The sequence below is a fragment of the Arvicanthis niloticus genome, chromosome 2, assembly GCF_011762505.2.
Source record: "Arvicanthis niloticus isolate mArvNil1 chromosome 2, mArvNil1.pat.X, whole genome shotgun sequence".
NCBI classification, from domain to species: domain Eukaryota; kingdom Metazoa; phylum Chordata; class Mammalia; order Rodentia; family Muridae; genus Arvicanthis; species Arvicanthis niloticus.
In genome coordinates, this window is record NC_047659.1 from 110,693,611 (window position 1) to 110,717,133 (window position 23,523).

General features: G+C 35.2%; 1 protein-coding gene across 20 annotated transcripts in view; it reads left to right on the forward strand.

Moving 5' to 3' along the window:
* Nucleotides 1-23,523, forward strand: part of Macrod2 (mono-ADP ribosylhydrolase 2) — a 1,857,339-nt gene that overhangs the window by 108,624 nt on the left and 1,725,192 nt on the right. Inside the window, exons 4-5 of one of the 20 annotated variants that reach the window (XR_013108848.1) lie at nucleotides 76-165; nucleotides 1,945-2,080. The exons of 17 other annotated variants lie outside the window; for them this stretch is intronic. Coding sequence is in view for 2 of the 3 variants with exons in the window: in XM_076929860.1 (XP_076785975.1) it covers nucleotides 1,945-2,189 (245 nt within the window). In the remaining variant the exon portion in view is untranslated. Of the gene's footprint in view, nucleotides 1-75; nucleotides 183-1,944; nucleotides 2,232-23,523 lie in introns of those variants that run through there. 2 more of the 20 variants (XM_076929860.1, XM_076929866.1) reach the window with 2 other exon arrangements.

Below are 23,523 nucleotides of genomic sequence, written 5' to 3' on the forward strand. Positions count from 1 at the left end.
TATTTATTATTCTATGTATTTTACTGAAATTATTTTCTATGCTTTTATTTATTTTACTTATTTATTTTATTCCAGGTACAAAAGCACTCTGAGGGAAGATTATGTGCGGCTGGTTGTTGTTCTTGGTGTAGTTTTGCACTGAAGTGACCAATTTTAAGTAAATGAGTCAGTATAAAGTTTTAGTTTTTCTTCTATTCATGTATCTATTTTTATTTTTTAAAGAGAAGAAAAAGGAAATTTGATATTTTTCTATATAAGTATCAGATTTAAAGCCTGATAAAATACTATAATGTTTTTATATTTTATTTATAGATTATAAATAAACATCTTGTGCATATAAAGCTTGTCTCTTACCAACCAACAGCAAAGCACTATCTCTGAGTTCTTCCATCCCTATGCTGTCCTTTCATGGTCCTGTTTCCTCTCCTTCCATTTCTCTCTGGTAGCCTTTCTCTCTCTGCCCCTCTGCACACTCTGATTTCATTACTTATTCTTTATCAACTGTGGCCAAAGAAGTTAACAACTGAGAACTGAGGTCAGGATTTGTAAAAATTATTTATTTAAAAAAACTAAAGTGAAAATATAATCATCTTACCTCCCCCTTCCCTCTCTAACCACTCCTGTGTTCCTTCCTACTCCCTCCCAAATTGATCCATCCCCTTTATATTCTCCATTAGTTTTACATATACATAAATATGCATGAATAAATATATAAATAAAACTTGCTGAGCTTATTTAGTATGGCTTGGGTGTATATGATTTCAGGGCTGATAAACTTTCAGGGTTGTGGATAATGAGTTTAGGACCTCATCCCTGGGAGAAACTAATTGTCTTTCCCTCAGCTGTTAGTTGCCCTTAGTGCTTTCAGTTTTTTATCTAGGAGTAGGACTCATTGATAAATTTCTATTTTGCATCATATCTGTTGATATTATCACTGTTTTGATATTGTTTAGGCAGTCATATTATTAAAGTATTATTAATGTATCTTCCCTGTAATTTCTAGGAGACACAATCTTGGTGTGAAGCCTGGATCTTGTTCATGCTAAGCAACTCTTCATCTAGATATGTTTTATTTTTTAAATAAAGAATATTACTGCTGATACATTACATTTAAAAGGATTATATTTAAAAAATGGGTTCCTGGGTTTGCAGAGATAGCTCAGAGTTAAGAGGGTTTGGTTTTCTAACAGAGGACCCTTGGTTTCCAGCAAGCTTGGTGCTTGCTACCAAGCGTGAGAACATGACGTTAGGTCACTGGAACTCACATAGAAGGAAAAAACCAACTTTTGAAAGTTGTCCTCTAACCTCCGTGTGTGTGCTGTGGTGCCCACACAACCTCCCAAATATACAAATCCATATAATAAAAATTTTAAATTAGGAAATGTAGAGAAACAATTGACAGAATTAGTGACATCAACAATTTTTTGACATGAATAATTATGGTTATATTTTAGTATGTATGTATGCCAGCCTTATTTGCATTTGATTTGATTTGCAAAGAATGGGACCCTAGGCAGCTAGGAAGATGTCTCAGTGGTTAAAATCACTTGCTGCTCTTCCAGCGGACGCAGGCTCAGTTCCCAGTACCCACTTGGCAGCTCTCAACATCTCACAACTTTCATAGTGCAGTTTCATAAATATTGCCAAAGGGGGAAGCAAAAGAATTATTTTTAAAAGCTGATTTTAGTATAAAAAGTAATCTATCTACAGTCTTACCCTTGGAAACAATTTGATAATTAAGCTGTTAATTGATTTTGCTTTCTCCTATGTTAGTATTCAAGTTGTTTATTCATTAGGCTCCATACTACATGTATGTGTCTATAGGTGGTAAACATTTTTGGCTCATTTTGTTAGATGAATGATAAGACACCAGAGAAAATCATACCATATAAGGGGTGTAAGTGTAGAGAGGGGAGGTATTCATTGTGACTCCTGCTTCCGCAGGTTTCAACCTTGGCATGGCTCAGGGAAGTAGCTCACTTCACAGTGGCCAGGAAGCAGAAAGACAGATGTGTGTGCTGTGGAAATTTCCTGTCCCCCTTCAGATGAGTCTGGGCTCCAGGCTCTGGAATGGTGCCCATTGCAGGGTGAAGCTTTCTCCTTCAGCTGATCCTGTCTGGACATTCCCTCACAGGCAACCTGAGGGCATTATTTCCTACTGTAGATCCTTTTCAATGCAGTTAAGTTAAAGGCAACATTAACCCACACTCAATAAAAGTATTTTTCAAAAATCTCATGTCTTTATTTTTTCCCTTTCTAATTTTTTAAGCTAATGAAACAAATATCTGGCATATCAAGCAGAATTTATCCTCCTGTTAACATAAACAGTTCTGTTGCCTTTGACAATAGACTTCTTAATGCTTTGAATAAATTAAATTGCTTAACTTTGAGTGAGTTTTCTTCTTTTTGTCCTCTCTAAGTTTACATTGGTATTGACTACTTTTAATCAGACTAGACTGTAATTTGTGGGTGATGAGTGCATTTTATTGTTAACGCTCATATTTCTATTGTTGAAAACATCAGTTGTCAATGATACTTTTCATTGTGTGCCTACATTTTCTATTTGTATTTATAACCATTTCAGGTTAACAGAACAACTTAACTCTTTTTATTGTAAGTTAAAATTCGCATGGATGGGTAGATATAGATAAAACACAAATATCATCATACATACCAGACAACTCTTATTTTCTGATCTAGTTTAAATGATGTAACAAAGATATGATTAGAAAAGCAAACAGATAATGCACACAATTTTTTCTTGGCATCAGGAGATGCCTGAGAAGAAAGATTGACTACTAGTAAGAGGAGAAATGATAGATTTAGCAAGCCTTTCATTAGTGGAAAGGTGTGATTACTGGGAGGAAAAAAAAACAGAACTCTGCCGGGAGCACAAAAAAAAGCTGGTTGAAATCCCTATGTAAACGTATCAGCAAGTGTTTTCAGAGTTTACAGAACTGAAAAACAATTAAATAGAAAGTGATCAAGGAGACCCTCCCCAAGAAAACAGGTAATATATATGTTCTGTGATTACAAAAAAAAAAAAAAAATACCCTAAATGTATTAAACAGAAAAAATAGTTCTTTGATTTTACAAAAATCTTTGTACCATCCAAAAAATTCCCCAGAATTAGATTGTAATATGTTTTAGTTGTTAGTAAATCCAGTTCATATATCTCAGAGAGGACAAATGTTTTAGTGATGTATTTATGTAAGATGGAAAAGTAAGAAGCCACCTCCCTTCTATCTTTCTCTGCTGACTCTGTTTAAATTCTGGTTTCAACACTTTGCCAGTTTGGAGAAATGATTTGTCAGCTGCTCTGTAAAGAACTCTAAATGCGTTAAAGATGCTTTAAATGCATAAGTATTGAGAGGAAAAAGCAGGGCTGTTTCCCAAGACTGAATTAATGCTACCTTCTTTCTTAGTAGTGTTAGATCTAGTAAATATTTAAAAGGCTTTTAAAGATAGATGGCCCTTTTTCATCCCCACAGTGATGATGACTTGGTTATGTCTGATTTTGGACTGATGTCATCAGTATTGACTTGAAATATTTTCATGAGTCCTGCTCTCCATATGCCAGATGGGTGTACCAGCCAGCTTTTGTTTCAGAATGAGAGCTTTGTATATGGTGAAAATACTAGCAACAAATTGAAATTCCATAGGCTTTGAAAATGGAAACTGTCAGAGTAGATTCTGGGTGAAATTTAGTAATACCTTTTAAGTTCTTATCAGCTGGCTGGCTAAAGCCTTCTGTGTGCTTTTCACTGTGTAGATGTTCCACTTCCCCAGGGCCAGAAGTCTTCACAGCACTCATTTCAGTGTGCTCTTCAGAAGTGCTATGTAGAACCTATATTAGTGTTTTACACAAGTCTCATAATTGCTTGTGGACATGATACTCTTTCCTGCTAAAGTGTGAACTCCTTAAAGATGAGAGCTAAGAGCAGTTCATCATTTAATCTCTACAGCACACATTACTGAGTGAAGTGAATAGAGACTTTGGGGAGCCTTGTGACAGTCTCATTGTTAAAATCTCTTACTGTGTTAGAATAATACTGTATTGTGAATTGAGAAGCCTAGTGAGACTCAGTCCTCAATTTAAAAAAGTATATATACATCTAGCACAGAGCCATATAAAATATAAATTGTGTGATCTATAAAATATATGTAGTATTTGAAATTATGGTCGCAAACATTCAGGTTGAAGAAAGGCAGTTGTCTAGCCAGAGTTGGGTGCTTTTGAAGATTTTGCCCTTTTAGCAGCTTGGGAGGCTGCACTTAACCACCAGCCCCCTAAAGAGTAACAATTAAAAATTTCTACCAGGGTCTCTCTCTCTTTTTTAAAATTTATTTTAATTAATTAATTAGTTAATTAATATCCCACGTGTTGCCCCTCCGGCACCCCCTCACTGAGACCCCTTTCTCATCCCCATCCTCTTCTCCTCCAGAGGGTGGAACCCCGTTGTTATCCCACCCACACTGGTCCATCAAGTCTCTGTCAGATTACATGCATCCTCTCCCACTGAGACCAAACAAGCCAGCCCTGTGATATTCATTTTCCAGCCGGGTCTCTCACGCTTGTCTGCTGTATCTTTTCATGTATTTTTTTCCCCCTTACAATCCTATATTACTATAGACACCTTCTTGGTGTGGCATTTTACATAGACACTGTGGTGTATAGACTACTCTAAAAATTTAAAGCCTCATTTGTCTCATTTTGGGAAGTTTTTTCTCTGGGGCATCAGCACAGAGGCTAATGGAAACAGGAAGTCAGTTTTCACCTTATTTAACACTAGAGCCTCCATTCAAGATGAATGTGTCCCCAACTTTATGAAGTTTTAGGCAGAAGGTGCTGTAGCCTGTTCAGTAATCTGTATCACTATATTTTATTAGTACCACTTTCTGTCTAATTAGTTTCAAAAATCTTTTAAAATCTATGATGCCCTTTTCTAATATTAAGGAAAGTAACATTTATTGTTAGTATGAGGCCTTTAAAAGTTTCCTATTATTTTTAACATACCAGTAACATAATTTTAAATTTCACAATCTAATTTACAACTTCCATGTCAGTGTCTGATTTAAAATAACTTTTAAAAAATATTTTGTTTTAATAAATGGTTACATCTTTTTCTTGCATATAGTCAAAATTTTTTTTAGTTTTCATGAAAACCATTGCTAGTTTGATTAAGATCTTTGTTATATTTTTATTCCTTTTCCAAATAAGCAAAAATATTTTAGAAAATGGGTTATCTCCTTGGCTTTCTTGCCATGCCTTTTTAAAGTTATTTGTATTTATAGGTTTTTGGTTTTTGAAGACAGGGTTTCTCTGTATAGACCTGACTGTCCTGGAACTTGCTCTGTAGACCATGCTGGCTTTGAAGTCAGAAGTCAGCCTGCCACTGCCTCCTGAGTCCTGGGATTAAAGTCATGTTGTACCACCACCACCATCACCGAACTAGGATTTCTTAACTCGAGAACATTGATATTTATATTGATACTATTGTTGGAATTCCCAATTTCCTATATTTGTATTTATTCTATATTACTAGCTTTGTATCCTGAACAGAAAAGAAGTTCTTGTTTGCTATAATGGCGTTGTCTACAGATAACCTATAAATGAAATTATTTGTTCTATATCAATTTTAATCATCAGTGGCAAGCCTAATTAATTCATAACATTCAAAAAGATCACCTTGGAAAGTTTTAATAATACTTGCATTTCTTGTCAATTTTTATTTTTACTATTTTTTTATATTTCAGGTTTTTTTTTCTATGTGAGTCACATGTAATTGCCATTCAAGTTGAAATGAATCTTTTTGTGATACCTGTTTTCCTGAAACATTTTCTTTTGAAAAGTAGGTATTATGTGATTGTTGAAATTGCTGAGCGTCATCCTCTAAGAGGCAAGGTCCAAATCACAGTTTCAGTCTGTATGAGCAACAGTTGGTGTAACTCTCTAGAGGAGTTATCATGACAGATGGTTTTCCATCTTTCCTGAAAGCTTTTAAATCTTGAATTCTACAATTTGATATTTTACACATTACCACAATTCTCTTATCAAAGTTGTTGAGACATGGATTCCAAATGATACTGAATTCTATTTAACTTTAATTAGAATATTAGTTTAAACTTTTTTATGCCCCGCTTTTTTTTTTTTAAAGAAATTCCCATTAAGATGTGATTAAACTGACTGGGTCTCAGAGTTAACCTAATTAAACTACACAGGGAAGAATTAGAGGAAATGAAGAAATATCAATGAGGCTACTTATCCATAGTAAAAGAGTTTCTTCTGAGTTTTTAGAGAAAGGTGTAACATATTTACATTTCTCTGCCAGCGCCACCTTCCATTTGACAGATATGCAAATTAGACTTCTTTGAATAAGTAATATTTTTCTTTCTCTTTTTACAATATTCCAACATGTCTTAGATAATGGCAGTAGTGCCTTGGGTAAGATGTGGCTTGTTCAATCCGGTCTTCTTTATGCTTCACACACTGTAGCCAGTCAGTCATTCAGTGGATAGATACCTGAGTGGATGCTTGCTAGATAAGTAAAACTCCTGTAGTTATATATGGGAACTGGGATTTCAAATGTATTAGTCTAGTTATCCTGCCTGCCTGGCCCTATAGGCTTCCTTTTTGTGCAAGGATATTATGTTTTAGATTTTCATTTCTGATGCTACTGACATGACTTTTTTAAAGAAAGCAATTTATGTCCTCCCCCTATAAAAATATACTTGTCGATGATAGCCTTTTAACTGTTATTTCTGATTCAAGTCATATATCCCTTTTGTTTTTCATTTTGTTTGTTAGTGAATGATACTCCAAAAGAAAATGTTTACTGTAAATAAATGGTAACATATAATTGTCACGGATTGTCCATGGAGGCCTAGTATCTTTTGTATAGAAGAAAACAGAAGAATGTTTTAAAAGACTGGCAGCAGGGTCTGAGTTAAGAGGAAATTTCCTATGATCTTTTGGAAGAGAGCATTACATCTTCCTCAGGTTTTGTGATGGCCTCTTCTGTTTGGTTGTTCCTTCTGTGAATATAGCAGCCATGTGTGTGTGGCACTTTGTGCCTGTGGGCTTTCTTGGTACATTTCTCTGGATTCTCATTTTTGGTTGGGCTCACTTTTGTTTCTCTGTAGACCATTTTTCTCCTAGAAGGGTAAAATCTTTTTCAGAACTTCAAAATGCTTTTTTTGAGGCTGGTTTCCAATTATTTCCTTCTATTTTAGATTCGCAGCGGAGCTCAAATCCAACATTACCAAAGTATCTAGTGTACGTCTATCCTTGCAGACCTTCCAGCAGAGCGAAGCTCAACATTCCTGAAACCAGTAAACATTTACCTCCGTTTCCCGCCGCCTTGGGAATTAGACTCACTTCCTTCTTGGTTTTTGTATATTTATTGCACAAGTAACTGGATTTGCATCATTTCTGTTCTCCTTGTCTTCCCAATTCAGGTACTTACTCCATTAGTCTATACTAAATTTTATCATAGCAATTGAACTATCTTCCCGGTCTAATATGAGTTGCATACAATTGCTTGTTCATCATATTGATTTATTTCAAGTTATTTTAGTGCCTTAGATCACCCATAGTTAATAATCTAGACTCATAAGCCTGGAATTCAAGCCGGCCTTTCATTTTGCCCTTCCCTGTCTCTGTGGTTTTGGCTCTATTACTTTAGCCTTTGAAAGAAGCTACTCATGCAGGTCTAACAGTCTGGATTCTTTCCTTCTACCCCTTCAGGAGCTTGTTTTTCAAACATGAAGTTAGCCTATTTCAGCCTACAGTTTTGCTTTTGCTTTTTAATCTCCTCAGAATCCCTTTAGCATGTCTCTAAGTCATTTATTTAGCTTAATATGGTAATATATGCCTGTAATCATAGCACTTGGAAGGCAGAGGCAGGAGGCTTGCAAATTAGAGGCCACAGAAAGATTTTATCTTTAAAAAAGAGAAGTGTGTACAGCAAGGAAATAGTGGGCATATTTTCTTACTAACAGATTATATTTTGTAGAATAGTTTTAAGCTTATAGAAAAATTGAGTGCTTCCCCTGACACACATAGGCAGCAACAGTTTACTACATGTGCAGCGATAGTTTGTTACAATTGATGAACCAATAATTACATGTTATTATCAACTAAAGACCATTGTTTACTTAAATTTTGTTCTTTGTGCTAGGCAACTTTGTGAGCTCTGCCAAATAATACAAACAAATAATATTATATATTTACCATACTTCCCATCACAGTAACTATCCTTTAGCATTCTAAAAGTCTCCAGTGCCTCGGGTACTTTGCTTATGATTTTTCTATGGATTCAACTCTTTTGGGGAGCTGGTGTAAATAGAACTGTGTTGTTTGGGATTTCTACATCTCTCTCTCTCTCTCTCTCTCTCTTATTTTACTTAGCATAGTATCTTCAAGGTTTATTTATATCATAACATATATCAGAATTTCTTTCCTTTGTAAGGCTGAATGATTACTTCCTTATTGCAAAAATCACATATATCTTCTGATCACATGGTGAACACGTCTATTACTTCTATCTCTTGGCTTACTAATAATGTTATTATGCAAATGACTATGACAATATCTTTGAGATTCTCTTTGCTGGTGGTGTTTTATATTTCATTTTTAAGGAGAAAATTATTTTATCAATATACTTCTAAACTATTTCTTCCTAGGTAAAACAAACAAACAAACAAACAAACAAACAAACACCCCTCATATCCAGGATGCAAACACTTTTTGAAGAAAGCCTCAGTAATTCTGGACATGGACCTGAAGAGCACATTTTGTATAATAGCGTTTTCTGGCATTCATGAAGCAGCTATGGACACAAGTAATGTTGCAGACGAGGTCCCTGAAACTGCTTTTTCCTGTGGCCTCTGGGATATTTTGTGTGCTCTGACAGGCAAGATTTGTGACTGGTATTCAAGGCTAAAATTTAAAGAAGATTATTTTTGAGCTTTACACTAGCAAAATTGACTTGCTCAAGTTCCCTTGTGTGTGTGTGTGTGTGTGTGTGTGTGTGTGCGCGCGTCTGCATGCATTCATTATCCTTGTTACCTCTCACCATAGTTGAATTGAATTCTAAGTTCCCATAACCAAAAATTCTTCCTCTGTTCCTCATTCTATTTCATCATGTTTACCCACCCAATTCCCAGAGCCTGAGGCTTATGCTGAGCCTGTCTGCCTTCCCCACATCACACATAAACACTGGGAAGCCTTGCTGCTCTATACCTGTAACATCTGTCAGAGTTAGTAACTTTACTTTCTATATCTCTCCTCCTTTGTTCCATACTCTTTTCTTATCTGCATCTTGAATGGTACAACAATTTTTAGAATTGCATTTGACACTAAAGCTTTATAATGTGAATTTCTACATCTTAATATGTTGTTTTTTATACTGACCATTATGCAATTTCACTCTATATGAATGCTAAGATGCACCTAACCCTTGAGAGACTTGAGGCCCCAGGGAGTGGGGAGGCCAGGAGAGGTGGGTGTGGGATAGGGACTTCCTCTTGGAGATGGCAGGGTGAGGAGAATGGGATGAGGAACTGTCGGAGGGTAGACCAGGAGGGGGATAACAGCTGGACTGTAAAAAAAAAAAAAGATTAAAGATAATTAAATAATACCTAGTAAACATTCATATTTCATTTTTGTTATTGTTTGTTGAGGTAGGGTCTCTGTCATTTAGCCTGGACTGGAACTTGTGCCTACCCTTCTGCTTCCCAAGAATGGATGTTACAGGCATGTGACACATGCAAGATGATATTCCACTTCTACTTCCTTTGAGTATATTCCCAGAGGTGGCATTTAGGTGTGATACATGGGTGTATACTTAGCTCTTTGAGAACCCACCATTTTCTGTGCTCCCTGCAAAAAGTGATAGTGCATACCTTCTTTGCTATTGCTGAGATTTTTGCTTTCTGTAATTCTCTTAGCATTCTTAGTTATCATTTTAGCTTTTGAAATTCATTTTTTCTTTTGTTTTTCATTTTTGGGTATCATAACTTATCTTAAAGTTCATAGATTCTTTTATCGAGCATGCCCTAGTTATGATGACTCTGTACAGGAAATTCTTTCTTTCTGATGCAGAGGAAGTCTTAAAGTTTCTAACACTCCCTTTTGATTCTTTCCTAGCGTTTGTATCTCATCTTATATTTTTTGCATATTGTATAAATATTCCTTAATAACTTTTAATATATTGGTATTATTTTAAATTTCTACTCTAGTAGTTCAAAAATGCGAGTTACATCTAAGTCAGGTTCTGATGCTTTTTTTTGTCTCTTTGGACTAGGATTTTAATTTTAATGCATTGTGTAATTCTAGGGTTGAGTCCTATAATGTCCACTGAATTAGATAGGCTTTAAATGAGAAACTTAATCTTTATCTTGTTTGGAGTTAGGCTGTGTTTACTGGTTGCTGTAGCTGTAAGAATCTGAAACTAGAATCTCTTCAACTGTCCTTGTTTTTTGTTATCTTGTCTTGGGGTTCCCTAAAGATTCCTTCCTAAATAGTCAGTGACTGAGAGGTCTAGTTGTAATCCACTGATATAATAGAGTAGAGCCCAATTGCCCAGAGAGGAAAAGTGTTCTGATGTCCTACAATTAGTCTCTTGTTTATGCAAGCCAGTTTTCCTGATCAGTGTGTTTATCCATCACCTGTGTGTCTGTTCCTTCCTCTCTGGGTGAGACAGGGAGGCTAGAGGAAACTGAAGTTGGACCTTTCTACAAGGAAAAGCAGGGAGACAGATTTGTATAATTTCCTGCTTGCTGCTCAGGCAGGTTCCTCTGAAAATCTCAAGTGTTTATTCTTAAGCAAAAATATATTATTGAGTTTGGTTTGTATATTGATTATCTATGTAAAACGTATATAGTAACTTTTTAAAATTATACTTGAAAGTAACCAAGTAGACACTGGGTAAGAACTTAAAAAATTCTTCCTTGTAATATATATGTAAACTTAGCAAACAGTATATCTTTGGACATCTGTTAGGTAACATCTAGCATCTGGGCATTTAGTGGATGACATTGTCATTTTAATATTTTATAGGTAAGTGGAATTTTGCCTTATTGTTCCACTATTTGATGACTTACTTTTTTTATATTAAATACACATATATGATAAATTCAATAGAGACTGAGGAGGCATGTCTCTATAAGCTTTATGTCTCCATAAAAATCACCGAGTTTGCTTGTCATATTTGCAGGCTAAGGTTGACTGTAGATTCCTCAATGCAGACCCTAAAGTAGCAAGTATAGACCGAATCAAGCATGAGTCTGTTCCCACTAGTTATTAGTTTACTGAATAAATTACAATAAATCATAGGACTGTGAGATACTCTTTGGTGACAGAAGGCATTTTAAAATGTAGAGCTTCTTGAAGTCTCCCAAATAATTAAAATGCATGAAATAAACGCAACAGATGGCAAAGGGTTTGAACAAAATATGTATGACTCTTCAACTACTTAGTTTTACATAATAATGTGTTTGTGCAAATAAGGTGATGACCTTTTCGTGATAACTTCTACAAATACATGAAGCTGAATGTGCTCACTGGAGTTGCTAAAATCTGGCAATGATAGACTGGACAGTACTTTTTAAATCTTCAGTTATAATTTTGCCATTTTGCTATGAAGTAGCAAACTCCTGTCATTATAGACTTTCTTTTTTCTGTATTTTATTTTTCTGTTTTCTCTATAGAAACTAATGCTATGTTTTTACAGCATGTGGTTTCCTTATTAAACCTGAAAAACTTTATCTTTGAGTATAAGTAAAGATGTTGTGTCTATAATATCATCTTGTTTCTAGGGTTCTTAATCCAGTTCTCTTATTTCCTTTATTTGGAAACAGTCCAAATAAAGTCAGGCCATGTTTTTACTTAACATTTGGTAGTTAGACATGGAGTTTTGACAGTTCATCTGTCAATGTTGCATGCGGAACATCCTTAAATTTAGTTACTTGAATTAGTGACCATTCTAGTTGTGATGAGGAAGATTAAATAACTTTAAGAATAGATCTAGCGGAAGATGTGCAATACTCATACCAGGAAAAATGTGAACAGTCCTGAGTAGAGCTAACAAATAGGCTTCACTGCATTCTCTCTGATTAAACCAGGTGACACTAAAACTTGGATTTACCAGTGGGTCACTTGAATAAGATAAAATGTTCATAATTAACTACATGTGCTCAAATACATGTAGAAATTTAGTGTATGATAAATACAGGATCTCAAATGATTGGGCTAGACATCTTAATAAGCAGTTCTGGGACAATTGGGTGGGCACTCAGAAAGATTCCTTACATAATATATTATACTGCAAAATAATGGCTTCAAGTTCTAAATGGAAAACCACAATAATGATAACAGACCTGTGGGTGTGCACACACACAAGGCCAGGAAGGTGATGCGTGGTATTTTTTAACCTTATACGAAACTCAGAGAATAATAATGAACAGATTGATAAATTTGACTGTATAAAAGATTTTTTTATAGTCAACAGGTCATAAAAGATAAGAAAATATTCAGACCATCTACTGTAGACAGAAGGCTTATATCCTTAGTATCTAAATAATTCAAATCCAAGAGTCAAACTGGATAAGGTATTTTCCAGGTTAGAAAGGCCAGGGCAGATGGAGAGGGAAAGGAAGAGAGAAAAGAAAGGAGAGGAAGAGAGGAGGAAGGATATAAGAAAACAGGGGAGGAGATGAGATGAGAGAGCTCACTGGGCGAGAACTAGACAGCTACTTTTAGGACTTGATTCTTAGCAGCAAGGAAAAGAAAAGAGAAGAGAGTGAAAGAAAAGACAAAAGAAAGAAAAAGAAAAGAGAAGAAAATCAAGAACTGAAAAGTTTATGGAAAAAGAGAAAGACATGCACATTCATCAGAAAGGGATAAATAAAGCTGACCTCACACATGGCAAATACTTATTAGACTTACAAATAGTCACACATTTATATACAATAATTAACTAATGTTCCTCAGCCTTTAAAATGGCAATGTTAAAAGTGTGTGATGAATTCCATGGGTGACCCTGAAGGGAAATAGTCACTCTGATTCCTGTAGGAATTCAAACCAACTACCACTTAAGAGGGAAAGCTGCTAAATACTTGAGAAGCACTTGCTTACCTTCTTACCCAGAAATATCCTCTTCTATTAATTTGTCATACCATCTTGAAAATTCACATTTATGAAAATATGAATGAAAAGATAGCATGTATAATTACAAAAATACTAGGAAGAGTGTAACTAGAGAGTATGTGGTTAAATGAAAATATTTTGTATTCACCCAGTAGAACATGGAAGGTACTAATGAAGAGATACCATGAACTTTCTTGAAATTACTTCTAGTAAATTTTAGAAAATGCAAAACCATATCTTTAGGAAGAAATGAGATAGTAAAAAATACTTTTTGTGCTCTGCTCATTTGAATGTGAACACAGAAGTGAGGAATAGGGGTGTACCTCAGTAGCACAGTGTTTATCTAACATGCACAAGGCCTGGAGTTTGATATTTTAGTACCACAAAACTAACCCTGATACCCAAACAGACAAACAAGCCTCCCAAAACCATGTGGGGGTGATGAATCAGAATCAGAGTTAGTTAGGTACCAAGGGGGAGTATATAAGTGTGGTGGAACAAACAGAGGTTTTCACCAGAATAGTAAAGAAAAGCATGCAGATTTTGTATCGCTTTAACTGTTAGAGTTAACTAGGAGTTTGTACAGGATAGACTTGAAGTGAATACGTGTAGTGACGAATGAAACTACCTAAAGTACAAATGAGTCATGGAAGCAAACTGAAGGGGACGGGAACCCAAAGAGCTAATCTTGAGCAACTTTGGAAAACAGAGTTTTGACTCTAGCAAACAAATACTATACTTTTTTTTTTTTTTATTAAGTATGGCTATTGAAACTAATCATATCAGTTAGTGATTATGTAATTACCTCATGTGTATTCTAGGACTGAACAAATAAGTAAATGAACTATAGAGAATGACAACTGGGTTTCTGTTTAAAAAGAAGTTGTGGGTTAGAAAAAAGGTATTGTAATATACCTTTTAACAAATTGGAATTAGAGGTATCAGTATGAATACTTCCTATACATGTACATTTACATAATGGTTATACACACACACACACACACACACACACACGAATACACATTTCTCTTAGCTCTGACTGCTGGGTGGATCCAGGAGCAGTGGTACCTCAGTAGCAGTGAGGTTACAGTGTGTGACTTGATTTTCTATTCCATTCTTCTATATAAAAAAAAAAACAACCAAACTAAATTAAAACAAACCCAAACAAAAACCCCTGAACTTTTATTTGTCTACGACTAAGGTGGAGAAAATACAGTATGATCCTGGTAGCACCTTAGTGTGTTAAAAAAAATAAAGAAATGTTTAAAAAAGAATAGCAGCCAATAAAAACCACACAGGAGCCAATGTGAAGGGCCTCCTTGTGCCTATGCTGTAACAGCTTTAGCAACAGAGATAATGATGACATTGAATTATATCCTATAAAATAAATAGTCATACTTGTCTATACAAATATTACATAGGTGTGAACAAATAACTCTTTCTTTAAAAGAATTTTAATCTACATATTTGGAAACTATGTAAAAAACACCAAAATACTATTAATATTAATACCAAAGTAATGAAAGTTGTAACCCTTTATTAATCCATGAGTTGGCTAAGTCACCTGACAAAACATGAAGGAGGAGCAAGATGCTTCTAATCTCATATGTCTCATGCAAGGCGATTGCTGTTATAAAGGAGAAAACAGAGAAATGGCTGTAAGCAAGTGATAGCAAAACCACTTACTATGCTGGACATGTTGGTGAGTGCCTGTAGTCCTAGTCATATGGCAGGTTGCAGCAGAATGATTTTTGACCCTAAGAAATTGAGTTCAGCCTGGGCAATATATTGATACTACATCTCAGACGACAACAAAGACTTACTACCTATATCATACATCCCCATGCACTGACAAGAACATAACATCACACTTATTCAGCACAAATTCAGATCTCTGATGTAACCATGACAAAGCATTAGCAGAACCCAATGATAAGAGTTGTGAGAATATAAATCATCAGTTACTATCAAGTCTTGTGCTTCTGGCATTTCAGAGAAGTTCTAGATGACCATCACAGGTTGCACAGCACTATTCCTAAGTGTAATAATTCTGCGTTGGATTCTGAAAAGGGGTACTAGGAGTGTAAGTCTTGCTATTTGAGTATGTCTGTAGTCTAGTTCAGGGCTGAATAACCCTTTTCTACCCAAGAACTTACTTACATAACACCAGACATAGAGCGTGAGCACTAGACTAACACTGTGATAATAAATCAGAAGTTCATTTTAAAACAATTCCTTGGTATATAACTTTACAATGTATTAAAAAACAAGAACAAATGTATATAATAGGAAGGAATATGCTTTTTTTTTTTTTACATACAGAATTAAGTCTTGGTTGAATATTTCCCCATAGGATATAAAGCAGCTTCAGTGTTTCTCCAATTTGATTGATATCTGATTTTATAATGATCAAAGCAGAGAATGTCACTTCATATAAACATACAGTACAAAGTGACAGAAGTATGTTTGGGACCATTTCAGAAATTGATGGAAATTCTGTTCTGTTCTCAAGCCAAAATGTATTCACCATTTTTTAAAAAATGAAATTCAATTCAGCAACACAGACAGCAGTTTTTGAAAAGGATTCCAACACAATACAGGAATAAAGACATAAAACCTAAAAGTCTGTTTTCATAGTTAAGCCATTATGTTTATGTAAGACAGAAAGCTTTGAAGTAGAGTAAAACCCTGTAGTTCGTAACAAGTTATCAGTCTTAGGTGTGAGCTGAGCTATCTCAGATGGCATTCGGCATACACTTAGCAAAGTACAAGTGTTGTGTGCTTAGAGCCAAGGCTCCAGTGAAGTTCTGTGATACAGAACAGAGAATCATGCCAGAAACCCTTGGCTTCCTGTGGCACCTGATTCTGTATTACTTTTTGGTCATTCTGTATTCGGAAGCCTGTTACCGTTGCAAGCCTTTTACTGGTGTCATATTACTTCACAGTCCTCATTGACATATGTAACCCCCATATGTGGTTACAGCCTTTTGTTTAAGAAGCGAGGTATTGACTTAATCATATTGATACAGTCACACTTTTCGGTCTCTGATCATTGTACTTTGGTTATATAAGTTAACATTCGGGGATGTTAGATAAAGAGGATATTCATATTTTCTCAACTGAAATTTAATCTTATTTCCAAATTAAAAAAAATTGCCCATACTAGTACTTTCTTTTCTTTTCTTTGGGGGGGGGGTGGCAAGTTGAGGATTTCTTTTGCTGTGACTTTTGTTAGACAGTGAGTAAGGCCAAAGTCATCTGGCCTTAGATGTAGAGAAAGTGATGGTAATGGTGGTGGATGTTGAGGGTAGCTTTTTATGGAACTGTAGAGCCTTTCCACTGTTTTCCCTCATCTCCTTCTACCATCTTCTTTCATGCATCCATATTCCAAGAGTGCCAATACAGAAGCAACCAAGTGCTTTGTGTATATGTATCTGCATATGATGTGTGGTGTGTGTGTAAATTTATATGTGCAGGTGAAGGTGCCCATGCACTGTTGTGTGAGGGCTAGAAGAGGATATCCTTACCTTACTCTATCACTTTTTGTCTTATTCTCTTGAGACAGGAGCTATCACTGAACCTAGAGCTCACTGGTTCAGCTGGGCTCTCTGCCCCCTGTAGTACTAGAGTTATAGGTGTGGCCATACAGTTCATGAGCACAGGGAATCAGACCTCAGGTCCTCATATTTGTGTAGCAAGTACCTTTCTCATCTAACATCTTTCCAGATCCTGAGACCAGTTATAGTGTCTCGATCAAAAATTGTAAAACATAATTTCTTCCATATTCCCTTGTCCAAGCAGTAAATGTGAACGTGCAAGTAAGTATTTGTCCCCAAATGTTCACAGAAATGGGTGTATTGGCTGTTACTCTTCTGGTCTCTTTCTGGGTTTCTATAGGGTTCCTTGACTAACTAATGTCTGACTGTATGCCATGAATGTCTGATAGAGCCTCACTATAGAGAAGAGCCGTGGCCAAGTGACTCACAAAACAAATGAACAAACAAACAAAAAACAAAACAAAACAAACCTTCCAGAGAGGTCAAACAGTTGGACTACGCCATTATATTTTGGAAAAGAAATAAAGAAAAATTGGGTGATAAACAGCAACTCAAATGTTCTGAGTATGCAGTTTTTAAATATTTTATTCTCTTTTCTCAATTTTTTCTACTTTTACTATTTGAAACAATTATAAAAGATCTCTAGAATCTAACTTTTGCTCTTTGTCAAGATTGGCCCTAAATCCTAAGCAGGTTCCGTTTAACGACTTTTGTGAACAGTGATCTCCCTGGAAAACATAACAACACATGGCAACCTTTTCACTTAAGATCTTTTCTGGTTTCTCTCATCCAAATCTCTTAGACTCCAAACTTTATTTTGTTTTGTTTGCTGTTAGAAGTGTTTGCTCATTTTTCTCTGTACTTTTAAAGCACATTGCCAGTGGTAATATGTATTGAAACTGCCACAAACTTAGCTTAGGGAAAACTACTCATGGAAGCAGTGGTCAGTGCTCATTGCTCACTGTGTCACTGTGTTATGACAATGACAGCTTTATTGTCATTCTATTTGCATATGAAGGCATTGAGAAAAAGAGGGTTTGTTTTGGTTCTAGGGGTCTCTGAGGCTTTCAGTTGCTGAAAATCACTTTAGTAAAGTGTGAGTTTTATCCTCTACAGTTCACTGTGCCTAGCTTACTTGATTGCTATTCCTAAATTAAATAATATACCCAGATCATTTTTCTCATTGTAGAGTACATATATGAATATACAAAGTGAAAATTTCATTTTAACTATGTTACGTGCACAACTCAGAGACATTAAAAGAAAGCTCCAATGTGCTTAGTCACAAGGACACTGTTTTTATTCAAGGAGAAGCAGGGAGTCGTTTTGAAAGTGAATATATACATAAAATTCAATTTAATAAAAAAAGGAAGAAAAATGTGACGAAACATTCTATAAGAGTGATTGTACAATAAAGTGAATGTAGTTAATGCTAAGTTTTCTTCTTAAAAAATATATTTTATTTTATGTGTATGAGTGTTCTGTCTGCGTGTATGTCTGTGTACCAAGTGTATGCCTGGTACCCACAGAGGTCTGAAGATGGTACCAGATCCTTTGGGATTGGAGTTACAGAGGGTTATGAGCTTCCATGGGGGTTCTGGGAATACAACATGGGTCCTTCACAAAAAAGGATGAGTCACAGAATGGCTGAGTCATCTTTCCAGTCCCAATGCTTTTTATTTTTATGTATTTTCAACCATTCTTAAATATCATTGTCCTATAAATTGTCTCTTTTGCATGTCTCTTTTTTGGACATCTCTCTTTGATTGTTATTGATTGATTGATTTGTTTGTTTAATGAATGTTTGATTGTATTAAAAATATAAAAATGAAATGAACTTATTTTTACATTAAAAAATGAATAGTCCATTATATTTAAACTAAAGCAACCTATGTTCCAAATGAATAAAAAACTACTTTCTTGAAGTTTCCCCAAATATGTAACAAGGATGCCTGAATAAGTGTCATAGAACACTTTAAGCAGAATAAGTGGGTGTCTGCAAATGTGTCAGACATGTTGGAGATGTTCAAACCAATGTCAAGTCAGATTTTTCTTTTTTTAGTTTTTAATAAATCTCAGCAAAGTATACATAATAAAACTTATTATTACCCCTTTAACATGTATAATGCAGTATATTCTTTGTTATGCAATCACACCAGTATCTGTAGAACTCCTTTACTATCTCAAGCTGAAACTGCACCCAATAAATGATGGCTCTTGGTTAGCCTCTTCCTAACCTCTCTGGTGACTACTAGTCACCTGGCTCTGTGACTCAAACTACCGATGGAGTGGGGTAGCAGTTGTCTTGATCAGGAAAAAAAAGTTTTAGCTACTTTCTGTAACTGAGTCTCACCATTTGAATGAAAGCATAGTTTAAAACCGAAGTTTAAAATGGAGAGCACATTTTAGAAGCTAAATTCATTGTTCATAATGTAAATATGTTTGTGCATTTCAGATTGATTTGTGGGTTATATTTTATGTTGGGAGCATTGTACAGTCATTCCCACAACAGCCGTTGCTTAGCTGGATCAATGTTTGGTTGTTGTTGTTGTATTGTTTTTACCTTATTTCCGTTTTTGTTACCCTCACACTGGTTTATTTATATGAGGTGGAGGGCAGTGGTGGAATGAAAGTTCTAGTTGAATGTCAGTTTACTTGAGAATGAGAATAGCACCTTTCTTGAATACCAGGGACAGTGCAAAAGTAATGATTTGTGTGATTGTTAAGGCTATTTTTTAAAGTAAATATTTGTTTTAAATAGACTAGCAGTTCTGTGTGGCTATTATATGTTAATAATAAATAGGTTTAGGTTGGTTCATATTTTGGTTAAATATTAACTTTCTTTTTGTTGTTCAGTTACTTTTGTTAGTAATTCATTATTCTGTCATTTCTTGACTATTTATCAAACTAGAGTAAAGGAAACCATGGAGAACTGGTCTGATTGTTTCATTCATAGTTAAAAAAATAATCAGGATGTAATTCATGCATCATAAACCTATTAAAAGGGTGGAGACTTTGATGGTTTGGAATATTTTTAATACTGTAAAACTATCTTCAGTATCTAATTCCAGAAATTTTTTGTTAATCCAGAAGAAATCGTAGCTGTCACCTCCTTTTGTTTCCTGCAATCCCTCCCATCTATTAGCCTACTTTCTCTCACAATAGATTTGCTACTGGGCATTTTATATAAACAGCTGAATTCGTCTGTGTCTTTCACATAGTACAATACTTCAAAGATTCCTCCGTGTTGTAGCATGTATTAATACTTTATTCTGTTTTGTTCATCAAATACTATTCCATTGTTTGGATAAGTAGCTTTGTTTATTCATTTATTTATTGAAATTTGTATCATTTTTCATCAATTATTTTTCTGTGGATATTTTTGTGCAAGTATTTGTATGGATATATGTTTTTGAGTCTTTTTGTTAAATATTTAGGAGTGAATCAGACAGCCTTCCTCTAGCAAGGCTGCACCTCCTAAGGTTTCACAACCTTCCCAAAAGCACCACCAGCTGGGCACCAAGTGTCCAAATACTCGAGCCTATGGGGGACATTTTTTATTCTACCACTGCTCTGGGTCATTCATTCATAAATTATTTACTTTTTGAGGACTACCAAATGGTTTTCCACAGAGACCATTTTATATCCCCAGTATTTGCGTATAATGGTTTCAGTCTTTTCTGAGTCTCATCAATAGCTGTAAATTTTCATCTTAAAAATGATGCGACCACCCTCATGATATGATATTACCCTGGATTTGATTGCCCTACACCTTCCCTTTTTGGTGTTTATGAGATTTTGCCATACAAAATTTCAAAGTGATATCTACTTACCAGAATATTTGTTTTATTAACAGTGTTTTAAAAATGCCATTCCTGAGTTTATTCTGAAGATTTATAAACATGTTTCATATGTTAATTTTATATATGAAATAATTTGATGGCATGTTTTCAGGATTTTTTTCATAAGCACAGATTTTCTTCGAAAGTGTCATCTAAATCTTTTCCATCTCTTCACATGGAGGCTCCTGCTGTTGCAGAACGCTAAAATAACAACATTGTTTTCATCTATTAAAATATCACTGGACGATATTGTGAATTGGCTCATTTGCCTTAATTTTTTTTAACAAAAAAGGCAGTGTTTTGAGTTATGCCAGATGTACACACGAGAGATTTGAGTGCACTTGTAGAATTTAAATTGAAATGCTAATGAGATTCTGACAGCCAGAAAAACCAACACAGCCTACATTTTCATCTGTTTTATTAAAGTCATTATTTAACTGAAAAAACACATTATTTAGAGCTGTTTATTTGTGTGGCATTTGTAATTCAGCTCTTAAATTTTATCCAATTAAAGCGCCTCTCATTCCATTTCACTTAATGTAGCAGACTGTATTGTGCATTCATCTTTCTGTTTCATTCAGCCGCAGAGTGACAGCAACTCTGTTGCATGAATGCATTGGTTTCCCTCTCCAAGTGCTTACATGTATTGCTTCATGCTGAAGTGATGCTACATTGACATCTTTATCGTTCACTTGTAGTAAATCCAATGAAATTTCATGGTAGATTATCATAGAAGACTATTTATTATTATTTCACGCTTTGGCTATGTTGGTTATTGCTCCAGGATTTCTAAAATGTGAAAGTATAGGAAAAAAAAAATCAAAATGTTACAATTTCATAGAAGATAAATAGATCTTGAAGGTGATTGAACATAAGGCTCTAAATTTTAAGTTATTATTCCAACAAAGTTCCTTAATGCCTTACAACATAGGCTGCCTTTTCAAAAGACTTGTTTATTATCTATTTGCACGTTTTTCTCTCTAGTTTTCTCACAGCTCCGTTGAACAAAGACTTTTTGTGAGTGTTTGAGATTTTCCAATTAGAGCAGCCTTTGCTGTTCCACTTTTTTTTCTATCTACTTCTCAGATGGGGTGAGTGTATTTGAAGTGATTGAGATGTAAATTTTATCTATGCATGTAAAACTCTATACAATTAGAGAAGGAGATAGTCCATCAGAATTTCTACATTGGTGCTGCTGGCTGAGATCAAGCCTATGTTGGAATGTAGATGCTGTGGGAGGGTCTGGAAGACAATGTGCCTTCTTGAAGTCAACTTCCAGGGTGAGAGTGAAATATGTGAGCCCCAAACTAGACAGAAGTCATGCTGAATATCAAATATTGGTTCAAAGTGTCTTATATTATTAGGTTACTTCTGTGTTTTAAACTGCCTGGTGATGCTTTTATGAAAATCTGTGGTAAAATAAACTGTCTTACTATAAAAATACTCAGTTAATATTCTATGAGTAAATGTCTGTTCTAACTTAAAACTGAACCAGTTACTCTGGTTTTCAGATAGTAGAATAAAGATTCTCTCAAGGGAGTTCCATTAAGCAGCATTGAGTGATTTCACATACGGAACCTTATCTTGTTCTCCAACGTGTCTTCTAAGAAGCAGATACTGCATGTATCAGAGTGGATGGTAACCTCAGTACTCAAGAGTCGAGAGGCAGAATCTGTACTAACTTTGGTACTTAGGAGCTCTTGGTATGGCACTGAACTTCTTCCGGTTTAGTTCTCTCTCTAGAGTTGGAGAGGTTTGTGATAGCATACCTCTAAGATACTACTGGCTTTTAAAAAGATGTATGATTATAATTTTTTGATTTATCAGGGAAGCCAGGATACATAGTTTTTAGCAAGATTCTGTTTAGCTTGTCTCCATATCTTAATGTTGTGTCCCTGAATACTTTTGAAAATGTAATGCTTGTGCTGGCCATAGCAAGATTCCGTATACTTACAGAAGCCAATGCTTTCTTGTCCATGCTAACTTAAGATAAGTATGTGGAATCTCCACCCTCTCCTGACTTCATCTTAAATTTGTCACCTTGTGATGAGCATCCAAGTAGAGCTGCTGAAAACTGCTGGGTTTGACTCTGTATCAGCCTGGCAGGGAGCTTCCTTTATACCTTGTGTTATTCATTCAGTGCTTCACATTCCTATTGAGAAATTAGAATTTATTAGTCCATAGAAAGGAGTCTCATTTCATCCTGAAGTTCCTTTTTAGCTTGTAAATATCATGAAGTTGGGAGAGATGGTTCAGTGGTTAAGGACATGTACTGCTCCTGCAGAGGACTCTCCAGAGTTTGGTATGCATGATTGTCATAATAATAATAATAATAATAATAATAATAATAATAATAATAATAATAACAATTATTATTATTATTTTAGAAAACTATTGGTGTAAGTAAAGCCAGAGATATAACCCATGCATACTACTCTGGGATGAATATATAAGAAATACACGGCAGACAGTACAGCGGACCGACCCTATATGAGATGGACTTGTGCTGCTGGCAGATTGCTTGTGATTGGAACCCAGTGAGCTGTAATATATTACCAGTATTTTGGTCTGCTTTGCATTACCAAAATGGAATATCGTGAACTGGATAATTGATTAAAATATTTATTACTATTCTGGAGATTGGGAAGTCAAAGATTGAGTGCTGAATTTGAGCAAGGCCTTTTTTATTCCATCATCCATGGCAGAAGGGCAAGAGAGAATATATAAGAGAGAAAGCAAGTGTGGGCCAATTTCCATTTTCCAACTCTAATGGCAAACCTACTCCTACTATAATGACACTGCTACATTCATGAGGGCCTAATAAGAGGTCACGTCTGAGTACCACTGCACTGGAGATTAAGTTTCCAGCACATGAACTTTGGGGAACATATTTAAACTAAAGCACATGTGTGGATAGAGGAAAATAGAAGACACATAGTTGGTGTGTCTTAGGATATGCAAAGAAAGTAGTTAC